The following is a 21,029-nucleotide window of genomic DNA, read 5'->3' as shown; positions in this document are numbered from 1 at the left end:
GCTTCAGAAAACATGCGGTAGGTTTCAGCAGCTTTGATTGGAGGAAATGGAGAGGACACGCCTCCCCTTTGGTCACTGATGGTCAGAGTGGACTGTCAATCATCCACTGACTCAGGCTGAGTGGAAGAAGGCAGAAGCTTCCATCAGCTTGGCCTTGAACAAATGATTGACAGCTGCACAAACTAAACTAAAGCTATTACAATAAATACTTAACTTTAAAATATTATTGTTGCTAATGTACCAAAAAAGTACAAACATTCCTAAAAATGTTGGCCAATGTCATTTTTTTAATTATTAAAAATTAAAAATATTATTAAAAAATGATAAATAATGTTTAAAATATTATTAAAACAGTTTGTCTCCACAAAATGATATATTTTTTAAAATAAATTTACATAATAATGTTAGTTAGGATTTGAAAAAAAAAAAAACAGATTATGAAAAACTCCTACAATGACTTTATTATGGGGGGCTCCCCCTTGTGGTTCTCCAAAAAAAAAAACACCCAAAACTAAAGGTTGCATTTCACACATCAGTGCGAAGAATTCTAATTATCTCTGAGTGTGGTGATCTTTTTTTCCCCATGACATGTTTGATAATCAATAACTAATAATCTCATACATTGATCAAACACAACCATGACTGACTCAGATCAATACGCTTGTCATTCCACCGTCATTTTTGCTGGTGGATAAAGGAAATTGTTTACCCACCCGTTCCCTCTGCGCCGTCATTAAGCCCTGCACAGCTGTTTTCACCTGGACACATACACATGCACAGAGGTCAAAGGTCAGGGAGGATGGGCAGGGGGAGGGAGGGTGAGGCAGCAGGGTCATGTTCATGCGCTGATAAAGCAAATTAATACGTTTCTGTTCATAGAAACACAAACAGCAAAATCATTTCATTCGCTTCATTCAAGGCTGGATCTGTTAAAGCTTCAGGAGGGGAACACAGAAATATCAAACAGACCAAAACAGTCGATTATTCTCCTCCACAGGACTGACTTGTGTTTTTTTTCTCCTGCAGGTGACAATAACCTTGGGATTAAAGCATTAAACACTGCAGCTGAGACAAAGATTCAGAGAAAAGATGAGCTGCTGCTGCTGCTGCTGCTGAGGCAGACTTTGTGTCATTCAGTCTCACACAGGAAGCAGGAAGGTAAGTAAAAGCTAAGAAAGGAGGGGAGGATTTAGAAAAGTGAGGTGAGATGTATTCGCTGTCTCATTAAATATGAGGAAGAAATGACCAGGGGGTGGCAGTATAGCACAGGAGGGTGTAATTGGCTTTGATAGAGGGGTAGGAGATAGGAGGGAAGCAGGGAGGAAAACTGAATGTCAGGTAGAAAGAAAAGGAAAATGATGGAGAAAAGAATGAGAAAATGTAAAGAAAAAAAGGACTGAAGGAAGAGCATGAGGGAAGAAGGGAGTGAGGAGGTAAGGAAGGAAATGAATGAGAAAGGAAGGGAGCATCTTTCATTGAGTTTCTAATATTTGGGAGTAAAAGGGAGTGATAAAAGTAAGGACGAGAAAAGAGAACAAGAACAAGAACAAGAAAGATGGGCTTAGATGAAAAAGGGAAGACAAGAATAAAGGAGGGTTCAGCTGTGAGACTGAATAATCACAGGAATCAGATTAAATCAGCCTGGCAATCTCATCACTGCACACACCTATCACTGAAGCAGCTGCTGGATTATAACAGAGACTAGAGAGAGTAAATGGATTACAAGGACTAGAGGGGTCATGAGATTACAGATATAATAGAGATTAGAAAAAAAATTAGCAAGTAAAGGGGATTACACAGCTCAAAAAGAATGAAGGCGTTACAGAGATTAGAGGTTATATATAATATAGAGATTATATCTCTCTATATAATATAGAGATTATATGTAGAGCAGATACTCTATTATAGAGATGACTAAAATTATAGAGATGAAATAATTACAGAGACTACTTACAGGGATTATATAGATTGGGGAATAAAAAAGCTTAAAGATAGTGTAGATATTATAGAGATGATTGATTATAGAGATATTAGAGATTGTTACATTACAAGAGACTACAGGCAGATAGAGATTATACTGATCTGGGAGGATGAAGACGGACTTGACAGAGATTACAGCTGCAGGTTAAAAGCTCATTAATGGAAACCATTAATTGTAGAGTTAACTGCTGCTGCGGAGGCATGGCAGTGCTCTGACATCACTTCCTGCTTCAGACACACAGGAAGGAAGTCACACAGGGATTAATGTCGGGATCATAGCCTATAAGACCTGGACCAAAGCTTCTGGATTCAGCACTGATGATCTGGGATTGAATCTGAACTACTGCACCTCAGTCACCTGTAATCAGGCTCTTATTGGAGGAGCCAGCTGTCAATCACACAGAGAGCGATTTGTTTTTATAGTAATGAAGGGTAAGAGAGAAAGAAGGAAGGAAGAAAGGAGGGAAGAAAGTTAGCAAGTCAAGAAAGAAAGAAGTGAAGTGGAGGTGAAGTGAGTTGCACGAGAGAGGAATTAAAAAAAGAAGAAAAGGAGCAGGAAAGTCAGGGAGGAAAAGGAGAGGAAGGCAAAAAGTAACATGAAAACGACATTGGAAGACGCTCTTATCGCCCTCTGGTGGCCAATCAATAGAACTACAACTTTCCTGTTTATGGAAAATTATTTTCCCTGGATATAATCTGAATCAGAAATTAGGATTAGCTGAGTGGAGATGGATGGATGAATGGATGGATGAATGGATGGGTGGATAGCTGAGGCGGCATCCTGTAGAGAGAAATTTACCGTACATGCACACTCACACTCACTGACACGTACACACCCCTCTACCTCACTGTCACAAACCTTTGGGACCCGGCAAACCCGGCGTTCCTGGTAATCCAGGAATACCAGGCTCTCCTGGTTCTCCACGGAAACCTGGGGTTCCACTGTAACCAGGTCCAGGCTCGCCAGGACCACCAGAACGACCCTTAGGACCCGGAAACCCTGGGAATCCCTTCTCTCCCTGTGTGCCATATCCAGCATCACCCTGAGGGGAGGAGACGGCAACAATAAATCACAGGGAAGAAGGAGTGCCAAAGAAAGGAAAGGATTAAAAATGAGGCAAAGGAAATGAAAGAAGAGGAGACATTAAGGCACAAAAAGGGAAATCAGAGGAGAGGGTGAAAAGGAAGAACAAAACAGAAGGAAGAAAGGATGGAAACAAAAGAGGGAAAAGTGGAAAAAGTAGAGAAGACATGGAAATGAAAAAGGAACAGATTGAGATTAAATATATCAGGAAAAAATGACAGGAGATAAGAAAAAGGGGAAAACCTTCGAATCAAAACCATCACATTCAATTCAAGCCCACATCTGTGATGTCACTACCATTAGATGACATCACAGACTTATTACATACTGGAGCCCCGGGGGATCCTGGGAATCCAGGAAGTCCATCTCTGCCTGGTTTTCCTGTTTCACCGTTGGGTCCCCTGAGTCCTGGATTTCCACGCTCGCCCTTCACTGTCAGACCCAGGTGGGGGTAGTATGGAGCCCCCTTCTCTCCTTTACGTCCAAACGCACCTGGGTTACCATGACGACCCTGTGGGGTGAGAAGAGTTATTTATTTAAATATTTAGAACTCGAGCTTGGAGCAGCATTTCTGACTTTCTGAACTCCATACTCACCGCTGGACCCTGGGGGCCGTTGAATCCCGGGGTCCCTGTATCACCACGCTCTCCCTTCGATCCTGGATAACCAGGATTCCCGTCAACTCCAGGGGGTCCGACTATACCAGTCTGTCCTGAGACTCCACCCCCCAGGCAGGCACAGTCACCAGGGTCCCCTGGAAGTAACAGGAACCAAGGAAAACAAATGATTTGTCAGAATTGCCCCAGTGACACAAACTGACCACAGGAGGCAGCAGTATGCCAGCAGCTCCTGTGTTTCTGTGAGCTAAAATCACTGATTTTCTGAGTCATTCTAGGAGTTTTTCATAATCTGTTTTTTTTTTCAAATCCTAAGTAACATTATTATGTAAATTTATTTTAAAAAATATATCATTTTATGTGTGAGTGTGTGTATACCTCTGTAACCATTGTATCCTTTGTTTCCTGGTGGTCCTCTAGGTCCTGGTAAACCAGGTTCTCCGGAAGAGCTAGTGATGCTGCCTTGGGAGGAAAACAAAAGTGCACACACATTTAGTCCATTTTTATGGTGGTTTTAGATTTCACACACTGGTCACAAGCTGAAGATTTTATATTTTAAATTGTTTTTAAATTAAACTTTTTATTTTATTTTTACATTTTCTTTATTCTCTTCAGCTCCACACCTGGTGTGAAATCAGGGTTAGTGTCAGCTGCTGGTGTTAGGGTGACAGACTTATTTTTTTCTTCTTTGAAAAAAAGTGGTTGATGTTTTGTTGTTGTGGTTAAACAGTGAATTCAGTGATTTTACATGGGCTCTGACCACTGAGAGCCTTTGGCCAGAAGCAGCATGCAGAGCAGCTCAGTGTTTGAACCAACACAAACTACAGGATCAGAACTCTGCAGAAACAGGACCTTCCTTTGAACATTTACTTTAGGTTTCTATTTGTTTCTCTTTTTTAAACAAAGACATTATGTTTAACAAAATAATAAAAAAATAATTTCATAAAACCTTAACATCTGGGCCAGGTTTAAATTACAAGTTGTATCCATGTTATATCTGTGAGCTAATTCTAGCTATCTTCATGCCAAACTTTCTCCAGCTACCACTTAGCTCTATAGGCTTCATTCAGCTGCCCTGTCATTTCATTTAACTTCACTCAGAGCTGAAGCCTGATGACCTACGACACATACCTCAGTGACTGTTCTTTATTTATGGTTGAAGCAGCTCCATCAACAGCAAATATGATGACAACAGCTGCTTTGTCAACTATCTTCAAAACAATCAAGGATTTCTGCAGAGGCAGCAGGAGACATGTGTGCTACAACAACATCGTAGCTGTTATCTGCTGTGTGGTTAACTATCTTCTAATTCTTTGGACGGAAATCCACAATCCTTTGCATAGTTGTTACTTCTCTGGCTGCTACGAAGGTTGTTGTCATGGCATCTTTCTTTCAGTTTGTGTTTATGCCAACATCAGGAGGTCAACGACACAATCTCTGGAGCAAACGCTGCCAAGCTTTAAGGTCCATGTAAAATCAATGAATTCAGGTCAGAGCAGGCCAAGCAGCAGCAGCAACAGCAGGGGGCGCTCCCACTGAGAGTCTGCGCTCTCTTCAGCTCATACTTACCAGCACACCCTGCAGGACGGTGTGGAAATTTAGAAAAAAAAAAATAGAATTAACAAAGCACTGATAGCAGAGAGGTTACCGTTGGCTGAAAGTTGTGTTCAGAGGTTGGCGGGGTTTTTTTTTTTTTTTTTGCTTTTAGTGGTCGAGGACAAGAAAAATGGCTGCCCGGGCTACCTGCATGTAACTGACCTTTGGGCAAGGCAGGGATGATGACGCAGGGTTCACTCGTGCCTTGGAGGACATAAAGTCAGTCAGGTATTTATGATTTAACCATTGTTACCCTGTTAGCGTTAATTACAGTATTACGGAGTCTGCTCCGACTCAGGACCAGGCTGAATTCCACTCTGGGAGTAAAAGTGACTTTTGTAACATTTGACTTCAAGCAAACAAACAAGACATGACAAACTAAAAGCTGCTGTCAGTGAAATACAACACCAAAACAGCAAAGTCTGAGCTGAAAATATTCACCTCATCTACCTACAGCAGTAGTACACTTATGTCCAGCGTGCCATGTTCCATTGGAAGCCCCTCACGCCCCCCCCGGTACATCACCCCCCCCAGGGGGCCCGACCCACTAGTTAAGAAGTACTGAGTTACAGTAAATAAAAGTCAACAGTGAAATATTTTAAATCAGACCTTCATACCTATATTCACCTTATTAACTAAAAATTGAGATCTCCTTGAAATCCAAAAGCACTTGTGGCAGGCTGATGAACAGGAAGTTAGCAACAGACCAGGATCACTGACAGCAGCTGTAAACTACTGCTTCAGTCTTCACCTCAGATCATCTAAAGGACCTGAGTCCATTTTCTAAGAACGTACTTGAAGGTCCTGGCAGTCCAGGAGGTCCGATGGGTCCAGGCAGTCCAGGGGATCCAGGAGATCCTTCAGCACCATATGATGTTCCTCCCTGGTTTCCCTTCTCTCCCTTTGGACCTGGAAGTCCAGGAAGCCCTGGAGAACCACCACGACCTGAGGGATCTGAGTGTGGAGATGATTGACAGGTCAGGCATCAAAGAACTGGACTTTTTCTTTACAAATGATGTTGTTCTGAAGGTGACTTACCCAAAACCGATCCTGGTACACCTGGAGGTCCTGGTAGACCGGGATACCCCTGGTCTCCTGGTGTCCCAGGAAGACCACTGAGACCTGGATCACCTTGTTGTCCTGCAGTCCAGATGAATGCAGAACACACACAGATGAAATCAGTGTGAATATAGGAATGAACATACGTGTGTGTGTGTGTACGTGTGTGTGTGTGTATACCTTGGACAGAGGTGCCAAGCTCATTAACATAGGTGGGCGGTCCTGGTGGTCCCGGGTCTCCCTGGTCTCCCTACAACACATTAAAAACCAACTGGTCGTTAGAAAAAGCAGTGGACTGATCTGAGCTGTCAGTCACATGACCATGTTCTGACCTTTGGTCCGATGTATCCCGGCTGACCAGGGAAACCAGGATTCCCTACGAGCCCCTGGGTCAGGACAGAAAAAAGAGAGGTTGGTATTCTTAAGAGAAAAAACATTCAGAAAATAAATGAAACGTTTGTGACATTTCCAGAATCAACAATTTATTTCACTCCATTCATGATCGGCTGTATTTCCAGTCTGCTTCACCCACCTGACTTCCTAGAGCGCCGGGCGGGCCGTTGAATCCTGGGAAACCCTGATTGGATGATCCCCAGATAACATCCACCGCAGAGGGAGGAAGAAGACATATTTGATATGAGCACAGGAGCAGAGGAAGAAGAAGAAAAAGTCCTCATGGTTCTACATGGTTCTATTGGCTCTTACTCTGGCACCAGGATATCCAGGAATCCCCTTCTCCCCATATTCACCACGATATCCAAAAGGTCCCTGCATGAAGAAGAGGAGGAGACGAAGGCGAGGAAGAGTTTTTAAGTGAACATGAAAACCTATCATTCTTTGGAATTTTTCTTGACTCTTATGCCTTTTTTGATTTTTCCCCAGTGATAATTCTATGATTTTTCAAGGACTCACAGGTGCTCCTGGATTCCCCGCTAGTCCTCGGACTCCTTTGGGACCAGGTTCCCCCTTGAAAAAAAAAAAAAAAACCCACATAGATGATCAGTCCACACTGTAAATATCCAGGGAGTGGGTTGTCTCCTAGACTGTCTCCTTCTTGCCTCACCTTGTCTCCTTTGTAGATAGTCAGTGTTTGTTCACTTGTCAGTGACCCGTCCCCGGGGGTTCCACTTGGTCCAGGAAGTCCAACATCGCCCTAAAGTCCGGGACAAGTCCAGAACATCCTCAGTCAGTAAGAAGAGAATTTGAATCCCAGATATATGTATCCTTGGACTGCTGTTACCTTGTCTCCTTTCTCTCCCAGATATCCGTCACTGGAACTCCCCTGGAAACAACAATGGTTCGTTCAATGAATGTCACTGTATGACACATTATATTTCTGTACTTCATCTGTTCTCCATATTAAGAAAAGTACCAACCATTGGTCCTGGGGGGCCGGGAGGACCAGATGGACCCTGCAGTGCAGAGGTTCAGGTCAGAGTTAATAATAATATATCATTTTTCATTTCATTATTTGATTTATTAGTAATTAAACCTGATCTGTGAAGGCAACAACTAAGTAATAAAATAAAAATGTTTCAAAAGTTAATTGTCAGTACAGTCAAGGAATGATCCAGAAAAAAGAAGAATTGGATTGACTAAAGTGAAGTGACTCTTACTCACAGGGTATCCCTCAGGTCCTCTTGGACCAGGCTGACCAATAGGACCGTCTGGACCTCTGATACCCTGGTATAGAGAAGACAGGGTTGAGGGGTCTGGACAATCAATATACCTGATTTTTTTCAGCAGTGAGCAATTAGCGCCCTTCCTCTGGGTTTCCTGTAGGTGGTGCTAAGTACACGTTTAAAGCCCTGTTCAATGATTCAAGAATACTGGTGCTTTATATACTTATATCTGTCCAAACCTGCAAACTGGGTCAGAACTTTTTCATCAAGTAATAGGGAAAACATTTAGAGTGGTTACTGAATGTCCACGGTCAGTCTTCAGCCAGGCTAAGCTAACAGTGCTAACAGTAAGTTACTGCCACCTACTGAGAATATTTCCCACAGGTTAATACTCTGTCAAAGCATCTTGCTGCTATGGTTAACATATGATAGACAATGAGAAAGTAATGAAAACTTACGGGGTACCCGTCCGTTCCTGGAACACCAGGATAACCCTGGGAAAAGGAGAATAATTGAGGTACATATTTGAACCACTGTGAACCGGATTGTGTTTACGTAGTGAACATCACAATTTATGTGTAGAAAACATATATTTAAAAATAAATATTATTTTTTTGTAAAACAACAGAATTATGTTTTTCTCAAATTAAAAACAAAAATGTAAATCTTTTCGCTTTTTCTTTTACACGTTTTGTTTTGTTAGAATCCAGAAAATAACGACTTCCTGCTGTTCTAATGCACTCTGCTTCATGTTCCTGTGGCTCCACCTACTGGTCAAAATAGCTAAGGACTGCTTCATGCAGTATGCCTAATATGTTACTCTCTTCTCTAAAATAATTCTTCAAAAACAGCAAGACCAAATTCCAAAGTGAGAGATCTAAAATATTGAAATGTATTTTTCATTCATTTTAAAAAAATACACTTACTTAAAATGAGTGTGAGTTGAAATTGTTTAAATCGATAAATTAATAAAAAATAATTACATTATAAAATTGTTTAAATCTAGTTCATAAACCTCTCAGATATAGAAATGTAACCTTTTATATATTAGAAATAACAGTCATGAGTGACTACAGACATTTAAACTATTTTTCTTCTTTTTGTTGTTCTTACTATGATGTTGCTGCCAGAAATGTATCGTGGCTCCCCCTTCTGGCCCTTTGGCCCAATCGGCCCCTGTCGGAGAAAAACAGCAGGCCTTCAGTTTCCTTTAAACATCTTTTTATAATTAACCAGTGCAGTAATTATTTGTCCTCACAGCTGCTCCAGGGAACCCCGGTGGTCCAATACCAAATCCTGGATCTCCAGGTTCTCCTCTGGTACCATTACAGCCGTCCAGTCCAGCTGGACCTCGACCTCCAGGCTGACCTGGATGACCCTGCGTAAAAATAATATCACCTCTGTTTACAATCTAAAAATCTGATCATCAGATCAACAAAAATGGGATCTGAACCTGTTTTAATAAATACCTTTTTAGAAATCAAATTACTTTCACAGATAAATTTAAAAAAACACGGTTGGTTTGTTTTTCTATACTCTTAATATTCTGTGGACTGTTTTACTCACTGGCACTCCGTCGGTTCCTTGGAACCCAGGAACTCCCATCGGTCCCTGTGGAAAATATTAGCAACTTTTAAATATTGCTAGTTTAAAAAAATACTTAAAATGCAACCACTGCTGGTAGAAACACATTACTGCAGTGTTAATGACCACAAATTGGAATCTGCATAACAAAAGTTAATAAAAATAAAGAAATGAATGAAATCAGGTTATCATTGTATTGTGTTAAACATGTTTAAATGTAAAATTTTAAAATTTAAAGGACCAACTTTGTCTCCTTTGGGACCAGATGGTCCCTTCAGTCCAACGTGTCCCTTCTCTCCTTTAGGTCCATGAGGGCCTGTGCTGCCACGGGGCCCCTCAGCTCCACTTGGACCAACTTCACCCAGAAGTCCAGGACGGCCCTGAGAAAGGACCACAGGAATATAATAATATTAATAATAATAATAATAATAATAATAATAATAATAATAATAATAATAATTTATTGCAGTTCCTTTAATTTACTTGCAGTCTAAACAAGTGTTTATACTGTAGTTTATATTTCCTCCTGAAAAAACCTGGAAAAAATAAACCAAATAGAACTGTCATTAAACCAAATGTCAAGGTCATTAAGGTCAAACAAACACACATATTCTGTCAGCTATATCATAAGAAGAACTGTAAACAGGAAAGGCCTTTTTAGAAGCTGAGCCTTTCCTCTTTTTAAAGTTCTACAAAGACTTTTATTTTGACAAGATTCTTCAATGAGTTCTGAGCCATTTTTTCAAAGTTAAACGTCACCATCACCCTGTTCTTCAGTAAAACAACAATAACAATGCCTCAAAATGGTTCCCTGGCCTGTTTAAAACAGACCTGTTTAAAAGTCTCATCCCAGTCTGAGGCTATGACCAGAACGTCATAGTCTTTAACTTATAATAATAAAGAATCCAATCTAGGGTTAGTTGAAGAGTTTGACTTTCCTGATGTCACGCCAAAAAACAAAAAACAAAAAACCTTTGGTTTAATTGCTGCACATTTTAAAACACCACAGTGAACTGCAGTGCATGTGTGTGTGTGTGTGTGTGTGTGTGTGTGTTTGTGTGTCCTCAGGCTATCCACAGAACAGCAGTAATGACAGGGTTCTACCAGATGGAGGCAGCTCTCTGAAATACAGCACCAACACTCACACCTGGTTTTCACTCTCTGCACAAACTTTCTCTCACGCCTCCGCTTCCTGTCCTGTCCAGAACGTTGACCAAACAAAATTAAAGGTGTTAAAGTCAGAGAGGACAGAAACAGAGTCAAGCAGAAGAATGATTAGCTTAGCTTAGTTACCAAAACCTCTGAACATAACAACATCAATGAATTATCAAATGATGAATGTTTCACTTCAGGGACCAGCAACTGGAACCATGGACAGTTCTAGGACCTACAGGTGCTACCATGCTCAGTACTACAGCTCGTAGTACTGGGAATGGTTCCAGAAACCTTGTGTAATGTGACAAGAACCACGTGTTTCTAATATAAATAAAAATTGGACCTTGGACTATTTCATTGATAGTAATGTATAGTGATGTAATAGGAAGTACAGGAAGTACAGGAAGTACTGAATCTGGGCTTGTAGCACTCGGGAACTTTGTGCAACCATTTTCATATTCAAAAAACTGACTCGAAAAGCATTCACCAGCCTCTGACCACAGGAGAACACACTTTGACATTTTCTACAAAACCGTTCTCTGTTCTAGATGCTGAGGTTCTCTCAGCTCCAGTAGACCTGGGAGTCCTAACGCTGTTTTTCAGCTCACACTCTCTCCTTTAGCCAGGCCCAGACTTCCATCCTCATCACCTTCCAGCAGACTGCTCTGTTTAAAGACCCAAATCCTCCCAGCACAAAGACAACAATGCAAGCCATTCTGTTCTGCTAAGCTACGGGTGAGCCCACCTCACTTCCTGTTGGTGGACAGCACTCGCTTGGACAATCTTTGGCAACTAGTGGTGTAAAATAAAAAAACAACAACTCACGAGCGTTCATGTGCCCACGTGCACACGCTGTCTGAGAGTTCAGCCGCTGGCATTGTTCTCAGCACCGGGTTTGTGTTCGGGGAAGATTTTAGCTGTCGCGCCACAAGATCAGTGAGGAATGGTGATGAGACTTCAGTCTGGTACGGTCTGACTCGGGTACAGTGTGCACACAGAGTTCCATTAAGCTGGAAAGGTTTTAATATTACACAGAACTTCTGTCATTTTAAACATTTAAGTCCACCATGTTTTGCTTTGGAGTTTTTTTTTTGTGTCTGGATCTGCTTCACACCGGCAGATAAGGGGCAGAATGTGGGAGATGGGAACGTCTCAGTGTTTTCCTTCCATTTCTCTGAAAAGATCAGAGCACAAACCCAAACATCGGAGTTTATCTGAGACATGTTTGTTTTACCGAGGACAGAGAGAGAGAGAAGAGGGAGGGCAGCGGCACAGGAGGACAGGGAGACTGGAGGACAGAGAGAGAACAAAACTGAAGGACAGCGAGACGGGAAGACAGGAAATGTAGGACAGAGGGACTGAAGGACAGAGATAGAGACAGGAGAAAAAAACACTGGAGGACGATGTCTCCAAGAGGGGACATTTTCTCCTGAACATTGGGTTCTCTCAGAGATGACTGTCCCCGAAGACAGACCCATGTGTGGGGGGAACAGAGATGAATACGTTTTTCATTCAAAAAAATGGAACAGGAAAGAATCTTCTAGAAGATGAATGTAAAAAAAACATCAGGGACATCAGTGGAACAACGTTTCAATATTAAAAAGGTTTCATTTGATTTTAATATATTAAACATTTGTGGTTAATGTAATATAAAGTCATGTTATATCTATGGCATGTCTTTAATGTTAAAATGAAGGCAGTTATAAAAATGTCAAATGATTCCTTACATTTGTCAGATGAATTCCTTCTAGAAGTTTCCATCTTTCTCTCCCTGACCTCACTCCAGTCCTGGTCAGTTTTCCCACCCCTCCTCTGTACGTGGATCATCTGTTTGTGCTAATGGCAGCCATTAAACAAACATCCCCTCTCTGTTTACCCCCCACCTCCCCACCCGCAGTAAAATGTCCATTAGTAGACAGCGGGTCTCCATGTCCCACGGAGATGATGTCATAAACCTGTACTGGACTTTCCTGGTTTCTCTCTGACAACTGAAAAAATACTTTTATTACGTCTCCTAGTGGCTGTCCACTCTGTCTTCCATGGGGTCACACGGTCCCCATGGAAAAACCTTAACAGGAGCAGGTCCTGGCAGCAGGAGAGTCAGAGGTTTGATCCTAATATAAAGACATCCAGGTCAGGTCACATCAAAGACGACCCTGGCTACGACTGCAATCAGTGACTCTTCTTTACACAATGCTGACACTGGATTTTGTCTGCGGTTGAAAAGTTGTTCAAACTTATCTTTTCACTGAGGGCCAAGCTGCTGTAATGCACAGAGGTGAAGCAGATAAAGGCACACAGTGCCTGCACTCTGTGGAACCTTGTTTGGGTTTTCTTAACATGGTCCAAACAGAACATGGAACAAAGAAACTGGCTGAAGGAAGTAAAATCCTCGGTTAGGCCTTTGAGGAGAATCCAGATCTTCCAGACCTCTGAACAGTTCCACGTTTTGTTGTCATGCATTTACCGTACAATCATGATTTTCTGATAGAAGCACACATTTGTTTTCTCTTGGTTGAGAGCACGTTTTCTGAAACAGAACAGTTGAGTCCTGACAACCAACGCAACGAGACAAAACTTACCTCAGAACTCTTCTTGGTTTGACTTTATTCCATTTACTCTGTCTAGTCTTGCTGTTGACAAACTCTGTTCATATTACTGGTCTATAATTCACTACAAATCGTGGTAAACATCAATCTCTATGTAAAAAAACAATACAGCGAAAAAAGCAACCTTTGACCTAGTCAAGTAACAGCTGAGGTTCTAACCAAAGATAACCAACTATTAGCCCAGAATTAGCTGTACAGATAAGACAGCCACAAAAGAGGTCTCAATATAGCTAAAAGATAGCCAGAAATTAGAGGCTAAAGGTTAGCAATGCATACATCAAGCAGTATTGGAAATTAGCCAAACTATACCTACAATAGCCAACCAAGTGAAACTCCAAACGATTTTTTTAAACCTGAATGTTAATGTACATTTAGCCAGCTCAACATTAGCCTAATGTCAGTTAGTGTTAGCCAAGTAGCAAAAAAACAACAAGAACTTAAAACATAATGTACTAAATTTTACAGAAAAACTGTGTTCAGAGAAAACTACAGGGGAGAACTTCTTAATACGTAGCTAAAATTGGCAAAAAATTAGTCACCAGAAGGACAGATTGAAAAGTTTGCTTTTAGCACACAAAAGTTCTAGACGCCAGTTCTAGATGTTTACAAATAGTACATCTCTGTATTGACAACAGCATTTGAGAGATGCTAAACATGAACTACAAGTCTGTGACATTAGTCTTGGGAAAGTTTTGGTGGAGAATGAAGGAACGTCCTGCAGTTTCTGCTCGACTTCACCTTCAGTTGTTTGGAAAATAAAGATTCCAGCAGTCACACTGTACTTCCAATCAACAAAATATCCATGTGCACGTGTTCGAGTGGTGAGGCAGCTGTGTTTGCACAGATTCCTGCAACAGTCACACAGTTCTCCAAAGGTAACCTCACGTTTATATACATTTTTTTATTGAGAAAATCAGTGATTTTAGCTCACAGACCAAAGTCCACAGAGAAGATGACTGATTTTTCAATCACTCTGGTAGTCAGCTGTGTGTGCATGTGTAAATGATATGAATAAATGTACTGTTATCATCACATTAGATCATAGGAACATATGAAATCAGTAATAATAACTTGACTTGACTAGGTCAGAGTGTCAGTCTGGTTCAGGAACTTACAGTTCCTGCAGCGGCCATATGAGGGCAGCAGAGGAACTGAGAACTGAGGATGGAGGGACAGGATTGGTTGTTCATTATAATTCATTATATTATGTTATGTTACGTTACTATATTATATTATATTATATTACATTACATTACATTACATTACATTACATACATTATATTATAATGGCGCTTTGGCCCAGAGGCAAGTGTCTTTAACAACATTTCCATTAAGTATCTATCAGCCATGTCAGTCACAAGCTGTCACTCAAACATTCCTACACACACACACACCCTTGCTCACTCTCTTTCTCTCTCTCCCCCCATCTCTCTTCCTCTCTCTCTCTCTCTCTCTCACACACACACACACTTCATGGCCTCTCTCTGGTATTTTATCAGCTTCTTCATCCTTTTGAAGCCGGTGGTCTAAATGTGGTGGTGGGCTTTGTTTAGGTTTCATCTTCACATCTGCTCACGCACACACCCACACCCACACAAAAGTCCCCCTCAATCTCACCCATCTCATCCAGACCACTGACCCTGATCCTAAATCTTACCCTTGACCCTTAAACCAAGTCCATGACTTGCCCCCAAGGTATGTCCTCTAGTAAAGTCCTTAAGTCATGTCCTCACAAAATAACCTCCCTGAACGACTGTGTGATGTCGACTGTGTGATGTCGACTGTGTGATGTCGACTGTGCCATTTCACCGTAGCAGGTGTACCATTTACAGTCACATAACCTGCCAGCCTCGTCATTTAAACACAGGTCATGTGACCCTGAGACATTTTAACAGCAGCAGTGAATTCACTAAGTGCAGGTTTTACACTCAGACAGTAATTGATGTTTGGATCCAGACTGAAGTGGGTGGAGCTACAGCCTGAATACGCTGAGGGGTCTGAGACTCCTGACAAACTGTGACAATCTGTGACGTAGGTCCAGTTTGAACAGAACTTCTCCCCTCCTGTGTTTAATTACTCACAGTAATAATAGAATATAATAATATAACATAGTATAATATACTATAATATAATATACTAATCATATAATAATTTTCTTTACTTTTCTGCTCTTAACACCCGGGTCTTAGTCTTTTTCAAACTGACTCATGATTATTAGTGTGCACTTTTTGACCACTAGTTGTGTCTGGCACACTGACAGGCTGGTTAGAGCTCTTGTCTCACAGCAAGGACCAGCTGTAGCAGTTCTTCTATTCTCCCTGTGTGTGTGTGGTTTTCTCCAGCTCCCTTCCACTGACGACCAGGCTATTCATCAGTCTGGAGAGTGAACTGAAGAACAGATTTGTCTGTACGTCCCCTCTCAAGACGGGCGAAGACGGAGCGGGGACTGTCTGGGCCTGCCTGTCTTCGACACACAGTTTGCCGCGTTGCTTAAAAGAAGCCTTCAATGTGAGCAGCTGTGAGATGAGGACACAGATAAGACGCTGCGCCTTTTCTACCATCATCAGCCAGAGCAGAAGAAAAAGAAAGGAACCCAAAACACAAGGTCGACATCTGTATCTGTGTGGACATGGATGATAAAGAGTCGGAATGCTGTTCTGTGGGATCAGACTGTTGTCACATCAAACTGCTGAAGGATGTTATATTCATGGAGAGCAGCAGATTATCAGACTGCCATCAATATGTTGGGATATCATTCTGACAGAGGCAGACGAAAAAATGTTTCAGAGATATTTTCAACACCTTTTTTATTTATCTATATATATCTATATATCTATATATATGTGTGTGTGTGTACTGTAGTTTGGCTGTAGTGTTGCCAGACTACAGTATATGTCACTGGACAATGAGATCAAAATACTCTGTAATATTCTATGAAAATTCATGACAAATATATTGAAAAAGAAGTCACTGATTCCCAAAGCTCACGTGACTTTTGCCTCCATCAGTAACTACAACATTTGTGACTTTAGTGACTAGAAGAGGCTTTGAGGTGTCCCTCGAACTGACCATAGGGGGCAGCAGCACCTGTATCCGTGAGCTAAAATCATTGATTTTCTCTATGGATGTTTGAGTGACATTGAGTGGTGTACAAACTTACAAACTAAAGCCTTAATCTTTTTCTGGAGATAATGTAGATTTTCCAAATACTAACCCTTTTGTCTAGTGTCTAAAATCCAACCTTTTCATCTGTATTAATCAGTTTCTATAACGTTACCTCCTAGAGCAGCTGTAATTGGTGTGTGTGTTGTGGGTGGACAGGAGCACTCACCCTGCTGCCCTTCTCTGGGCGGCACTTACATCCTCGACTGCAGTCCTCACCAGCGCACGGCTCATTCAAATCTGTGCCCTGTGGAAAAACAGAAAGAATCAGTGGTGTTGAAATCAAATCTGTAACCCACATTGTCTCTTACATCACAGTCTTCTATTGTATTAAAGAGAAAAAAAAATCTGCTTTACTTTTCATCGAACACACACACATTTATCGCATCAGCAAACAGGAGCAGTGGCTGCACTTCATTGCCCCAAGGACATCACAGCCTTGCCAGGAGTGGTATTTGAACCAGCAATCACCTCATCACAAACACAATCCATGAGCTGCCCTATTGTCTTGTGATATATCAGCTGAACTAGGCTTCAACTTTTCTGCTTCTTGATCTGAAAAGGTTTGGTCTGTCAGCTAAAATCACGGTGGGGGTGGGGGTTGATTTTATCATTAGTGTTTCAGTCACTGTCTCCTTTGGTAGGCAGCTAACATCTGCCCTTCCTTCTCAGTGATGCCTGCAGCTTGTATGCACGTGTGTGTGTGTGTGTGTGTGTGTGTGTGCAGTATACACTCCAGGTGAACCACAGTTTATACACCAGTGGACTGGTTTCATATTCCTGAGGTGATTTGATGAAGAAACATCACACAGTGCTTTCATGATCAGTGCGTGAGCTGCTGAAAAACATTCAACAAGGTAGTCACAGGTGGGTCAGAGGTCAGAGATCAAAGGCCATGCAGCACTTGCTAAGATCCAATAAAAGTGTTTTTTTGTTTGTTTTTTTGGCGTTGAATGACTCAAGTCAGGTGACGTTTAATTAAGAGGCGACAATAATGTGATCATTAATAAACGATTGAAATGTTGGACTGACGTGTGGGTGGAAACATGAGGGCTGAGGGTTCAACTCCACAGTCATGGTTGTCATGTCAACCTGATCAACTGTGTCAGCCAGACAGAGGGGGTGACAGGAGGGACAAAAGAGAGCGGACTGTTGGGAGATGAAGAGTGGGAAGGGGTAAGGGGTGAAAAGGTCATGTGCGAGGCCTCGTGCCTTTTTTCATTTTCACCACAGCAGACAGTCTGAAACACAACACTGAGGCCATCTGTGGTTCACTGAAAGTGTATGGTGGTAAGTTTATCTAACACATGGCGGCCCTGTGTCTGTATTTTCTTTTTTCCCATTTCATTCTTTTTACAAAGAAGAGACCAAGTCCAGGAAGTAGTTAAGGAAAAAGGTTTAGAACTGAGAGTTTAGAACAGAGCAGAGGAAACTTGAGCCCAAGAGGATTGGAGCTGAGCACAGAGCACACTGACAAAGGGGGGCAGCAGAGAGTTCATGCACATTCTGGTACCGTTTCCTGTTCTTGGAACTAGTTTCTACATGCTGTGGATAAACAGAGACAAAAGGATAGTACAGCAGTGTTTCTACAGCAGCCTGGAGGGACAAACTAATTGTTGAACACAGACCTAGGATTTGTGCTAAGACTCAGATATAAAGAAAGGGGGCGCTGGCTGTCTGCAGTCTGCCTTAAGCTCAGCTGACCTGACTTATCCTGAGACACAGAGTCCACTGTCCTGCAAACACTTTCTTACAGGTTTTACGGACAACAACACAAGGAGAAAAAGAGGAGGAAAAAAAGCTGTTTCACAAAAAACAGTCAAAAACCTACAGTCTGTAACAATTAAAATTTGGAAGAATACTGAAGATAATGAAGAAAGCACGGGCTTCTGTCTGCGTCTCAGGTTTGACTCTGACATTTTATCCTCAGACACTCTCCTCCAAACAAATCTGTGTCATTTTCCATTGTTCATCTTAGCAGGGCAGGGGCGCTGATCCCTGGTCCACGCCCAAGAGTTTAAAATGCATCACGATATGGTGGAACAGTCATGGCACCAAACGCCCGAGGGAAAGACAAGGGACGAGAAAAAGAAGTCGCTGATTGTGGTACTGTTTCACTTTCACGTGGTGAAGTGAGACGGAACCCCCCGCCACCGCCACAACTAAAAAAAAAAAACTAAAAAAGTTAGCCAAAAGTAACAATTTCACAACTTTAGCATTTTCTTTACCTATTGAACATTTTATAGAAAGCCAAAATATAAACAAAGACCGTACAAAATAATCCAAACGCTGTAAATGTAGACACATATTAGCACTGTACATAGTGAAACCGTATACATCACGAGCTGTAAATGTAGACACATATTAACACTGTACATAGTGAAACCGTATACATCTAAATGTTAGCATAGCGTGTATATAAAAGGACTTCTCATCTTATCTCCTAACCACAAAGATTTGTTATGATGGAGAACTATGATGAAAGTTCATCACCGTTAGACCAGAAAAGCTAAGAGTTAGCTAAAATAATAGCTGAAGGTGAGCAGCAGCTAAGAAACATCCGACCATATCCAGTGATTCAGAGACATGTTTCTATTAGTGGACTGGATTTGGTTAGGTGTGTGTGTGTGAGATGTACAGTGAGAGGACAGGTCCAGACACGTCACATGACTTTTTGATTCCACTCTGTCATCTCTACATCACCACCAGCCTAAGTGTCTTTCAGCCCCTGTTCAATTTTGCCTCCATCAATCTCCACTGAGCTTCATGGCTTCAGCTCCGAGGCCCAGGTCTGATGTCTGAACTTGTCCCTTCATTCCTATAGGATCTGCTGATCTTATCTCATCTTACAAATACTGTATATGCCCACCAGTGAAGTGATGCATGATGGTACTGGAGTGCATGCTTTGTATATCACAGATGCAGCGATATGAAGAGGATGGTTGTGGTGTTTGTTAAGGTCTTCACTGTTGTTTCTGTTTAAATTCTTCAGTCCTCCACCCTGCAGCTGTCCTGCTCTCTTTTCACTGCGGAGATTTCTCTCTGTTCACAGACTGTCACTCAGTGTGTCAGCAGCCGTGAAAGGAGAGGATGAAGGAGGAAGAACAACAACAACGATATCAGGGAGCAGGAACACTTGCCCTCCACCTGAACCTCAAGCTCTGAGGACATGTCCACACGGGAACGTTATTGAGTCGAAAGTTAAGTTTAGCGTTAACGTTCACTGAGAACGGTTCTGAGAACCAGAGTGAAAACTCTGACAGTGCTGCCGTGCCTTGTTGTGCCGCCATGAGAGCGATGGAAACCCCCTGCAGGCCCTCCATGGTTTATTAGCAGCAGTGCTAATAGTAGATGTAGATGTCGCCCTCTGACATCGACCAGAGTACGGAGATTCTAACAAACTGACAGGCTTTTGTTCTTTTCAAACCCAAATCGATGTGAATCACCGTGCACTTGAATCCATTTTGAAAGGACTCATGGTGCATTGTAGCATCCCTAATTACAGTGAGCTAATATATGACAAAAAGTCGAGCTGGAAATTTAAACAAATCTTCAGCTTTAGCCCATGCATGACTAGATGTTAGACTTTAAACTGTCCATCAAATCAAAAGGTTGTATCATTTCACAGAACAACAAGGACAGAACGACTTCAACAGACTTATAGATTGATAGTAAACACAGCTTCAATGTAGCTACATGTTCATTAAAGTTTTCTGATTAGCACCTGTTAGCTGTCAAACTAAAAATTTAACTAGTACAAAAACTACTTTGATGTTTAAATAATCATGTCTATTATGGATTTTATGGTTTGTCCTTCTGCCTCAGTGTCCTCATCTGTCTCATGTCTCCTCTGGACCATCTGTTCTGCAGCTGTGTTTGGACTTTACACTGTTTATAAGACACACTTGGTGTGTGTGTGTGTGTGGTCTTTCATATCGCTATCAAACTTTAACATCACATACTGTACATGCACTGTATGTACAAGTACATGAACATACACACTTTTCTTCCCTGAGGTCGCAGTAGTGTCTCTCCTCCTCTGCTGAGAGTGAGCGTTTCAATGGGAAAAGTACAACAATAAGATGTTAGAGGACTTTTCAGGGTCAGCCTAGAGGGCGCTCTTGATCACATCATCACCATCATCATCAGACCATCTATCACCACTGTAATCACCCCTCCATGCTCAGTTCTCATGACTGGACCCAGGTCTCCAGTTCGACAGTGAACTGGTCTCATCACATCTCCGAGGATCTGCTCTGGTTTCCATGGGCAACATTTCCTCTTTGTTTGTGGATGTTGGGGGCGTGGCCAAGAATCCTAAATATCCTCTGGCAGATTCCAGTGCTCCTGACATGGAGACTGCAGACAGAGACACGGTATGTGGCGGGACCTCCACACCCTCAGAGCCTCAGATATATGGAGTCCCAGTATAGATGGAGGTGATGTATATGTGGGGAGGACGGAGGAGAGACAGACAGAGGGCGGAGAATCAACCCTGCTGGAATAAAAGAGGTGCGGGTTCTGTCTCCATCAGTGTACAGTGGGAACATTCTCTCTTCAC

General features: G+C 41.9%; 1 protein-coding gene across 6 annotated transcripts in view; it reads right to left on the bottom strand.

Moving 5' to 3' along the window:
- The window catches only part of col4a6 (collagen, type IV, alpha 6), an 87,252-nt gene that overhangs the window by 10,473 nt on the left and 55,750 nt on the right, over positions 1-21,029 (bottom strand). For 4 of the 6 annotated variants that reach the window (XM_025062710.1, XM_008320315.3, XM_008320324.3 and 1 more), the window contains 23 exons: positions 16,638-16,715; positions 9,788-9,922; positions 9,525-9,569; positions 9,217-9,336; positions 9,072-9,134; positions 8,417-8,452; positions 7,957-8,019; positions 7,713-7,748; positions 7,577-7,618; positions 7,400-7,489; positions 7,249-7,302; positions 7,042-7,104; positions 6,869-6,913; positions 6,669-6,722; positions 6,517-6,586; positions 6,316-6,417; positions 6,073-6,231; positions 5,440-5,481; positions 4,060-4,143; positions 3,661-3,818; positions 3,393-3,575; positions 2,840-3,023; positions 714-758 (listed from right to left, as the gene is read on the bottom strand). In XM_025062710.1, the coding sequence (XP_024918478.1) occupies positions 714-758; positions 2,840-3,023; positions 3,393-3,575; positions 3,661-3,818; positions 4,060-4,143; positions 5,440-5,481; positions 6,073-6,231; positions 6,316-6,417; positions 6,517-6,586; positions 6,669-6,722; positions 6,869-6,913; positions 7,042-7,104; positions 7,249-7,302; positions 7,400-7,489; positions 7,577-7,618; positions 7,713-7,748; positions 7,957-8,019; positions 8,417-8,452; positions 9,072-9,134; positions 9,217-9,336; positions 9,525-9,569; positions 9,788-9,922; positions 16,638-16,715 (1,951 nt within the window). The remainder of the gene's footprint in view (positions 1-713; positions 759-2,839; positions 3,024-3,392; positions 3,576-3,660; positions 3,819-4,059; positions 4,144-5,439; positions 5,482-6,072; positions 6,232-6,315; positions 6,418-6,516; positions 6,587-6,668; positions 6,723-6,868; positions 6,914-7,041; positions 7,105-7,248; positions 7,303-7,399; positions 7,490-7,576; positions 7,619-7,712; positions 7,749-7,956; positions 8,020-8,416; positions 8,453-9,071; positions 9,135-9,216; positions 9,337-9,524; positions 9,570-9,787; positions 9,923-16,637; positions 16,716-21,029) is intronic. The other 2 variants (XM_008320340.3, XM_008320333.3) reach the window with 2 other exon arrangements.

Source organism: Cynoglossus semilaevis, chromosome 1, assembly GCF_000523025.1.
Source record: "Cynoglossus semilaevis isolate Cse_v1.0 chromosome 1, Cse_v1.0, whole genome shotgun sequence".
Classification (NCBI taxonomy): Eukaryota; Metazoa; Chordata; class Actinopteri; order Pleuronectiformes; family Cynoglossidae; genus Cynoglossus; species Cynoglossus semilaevis.
This window is presented reverse-complemented; position numbering and strand designations above follow the sequence as displayed.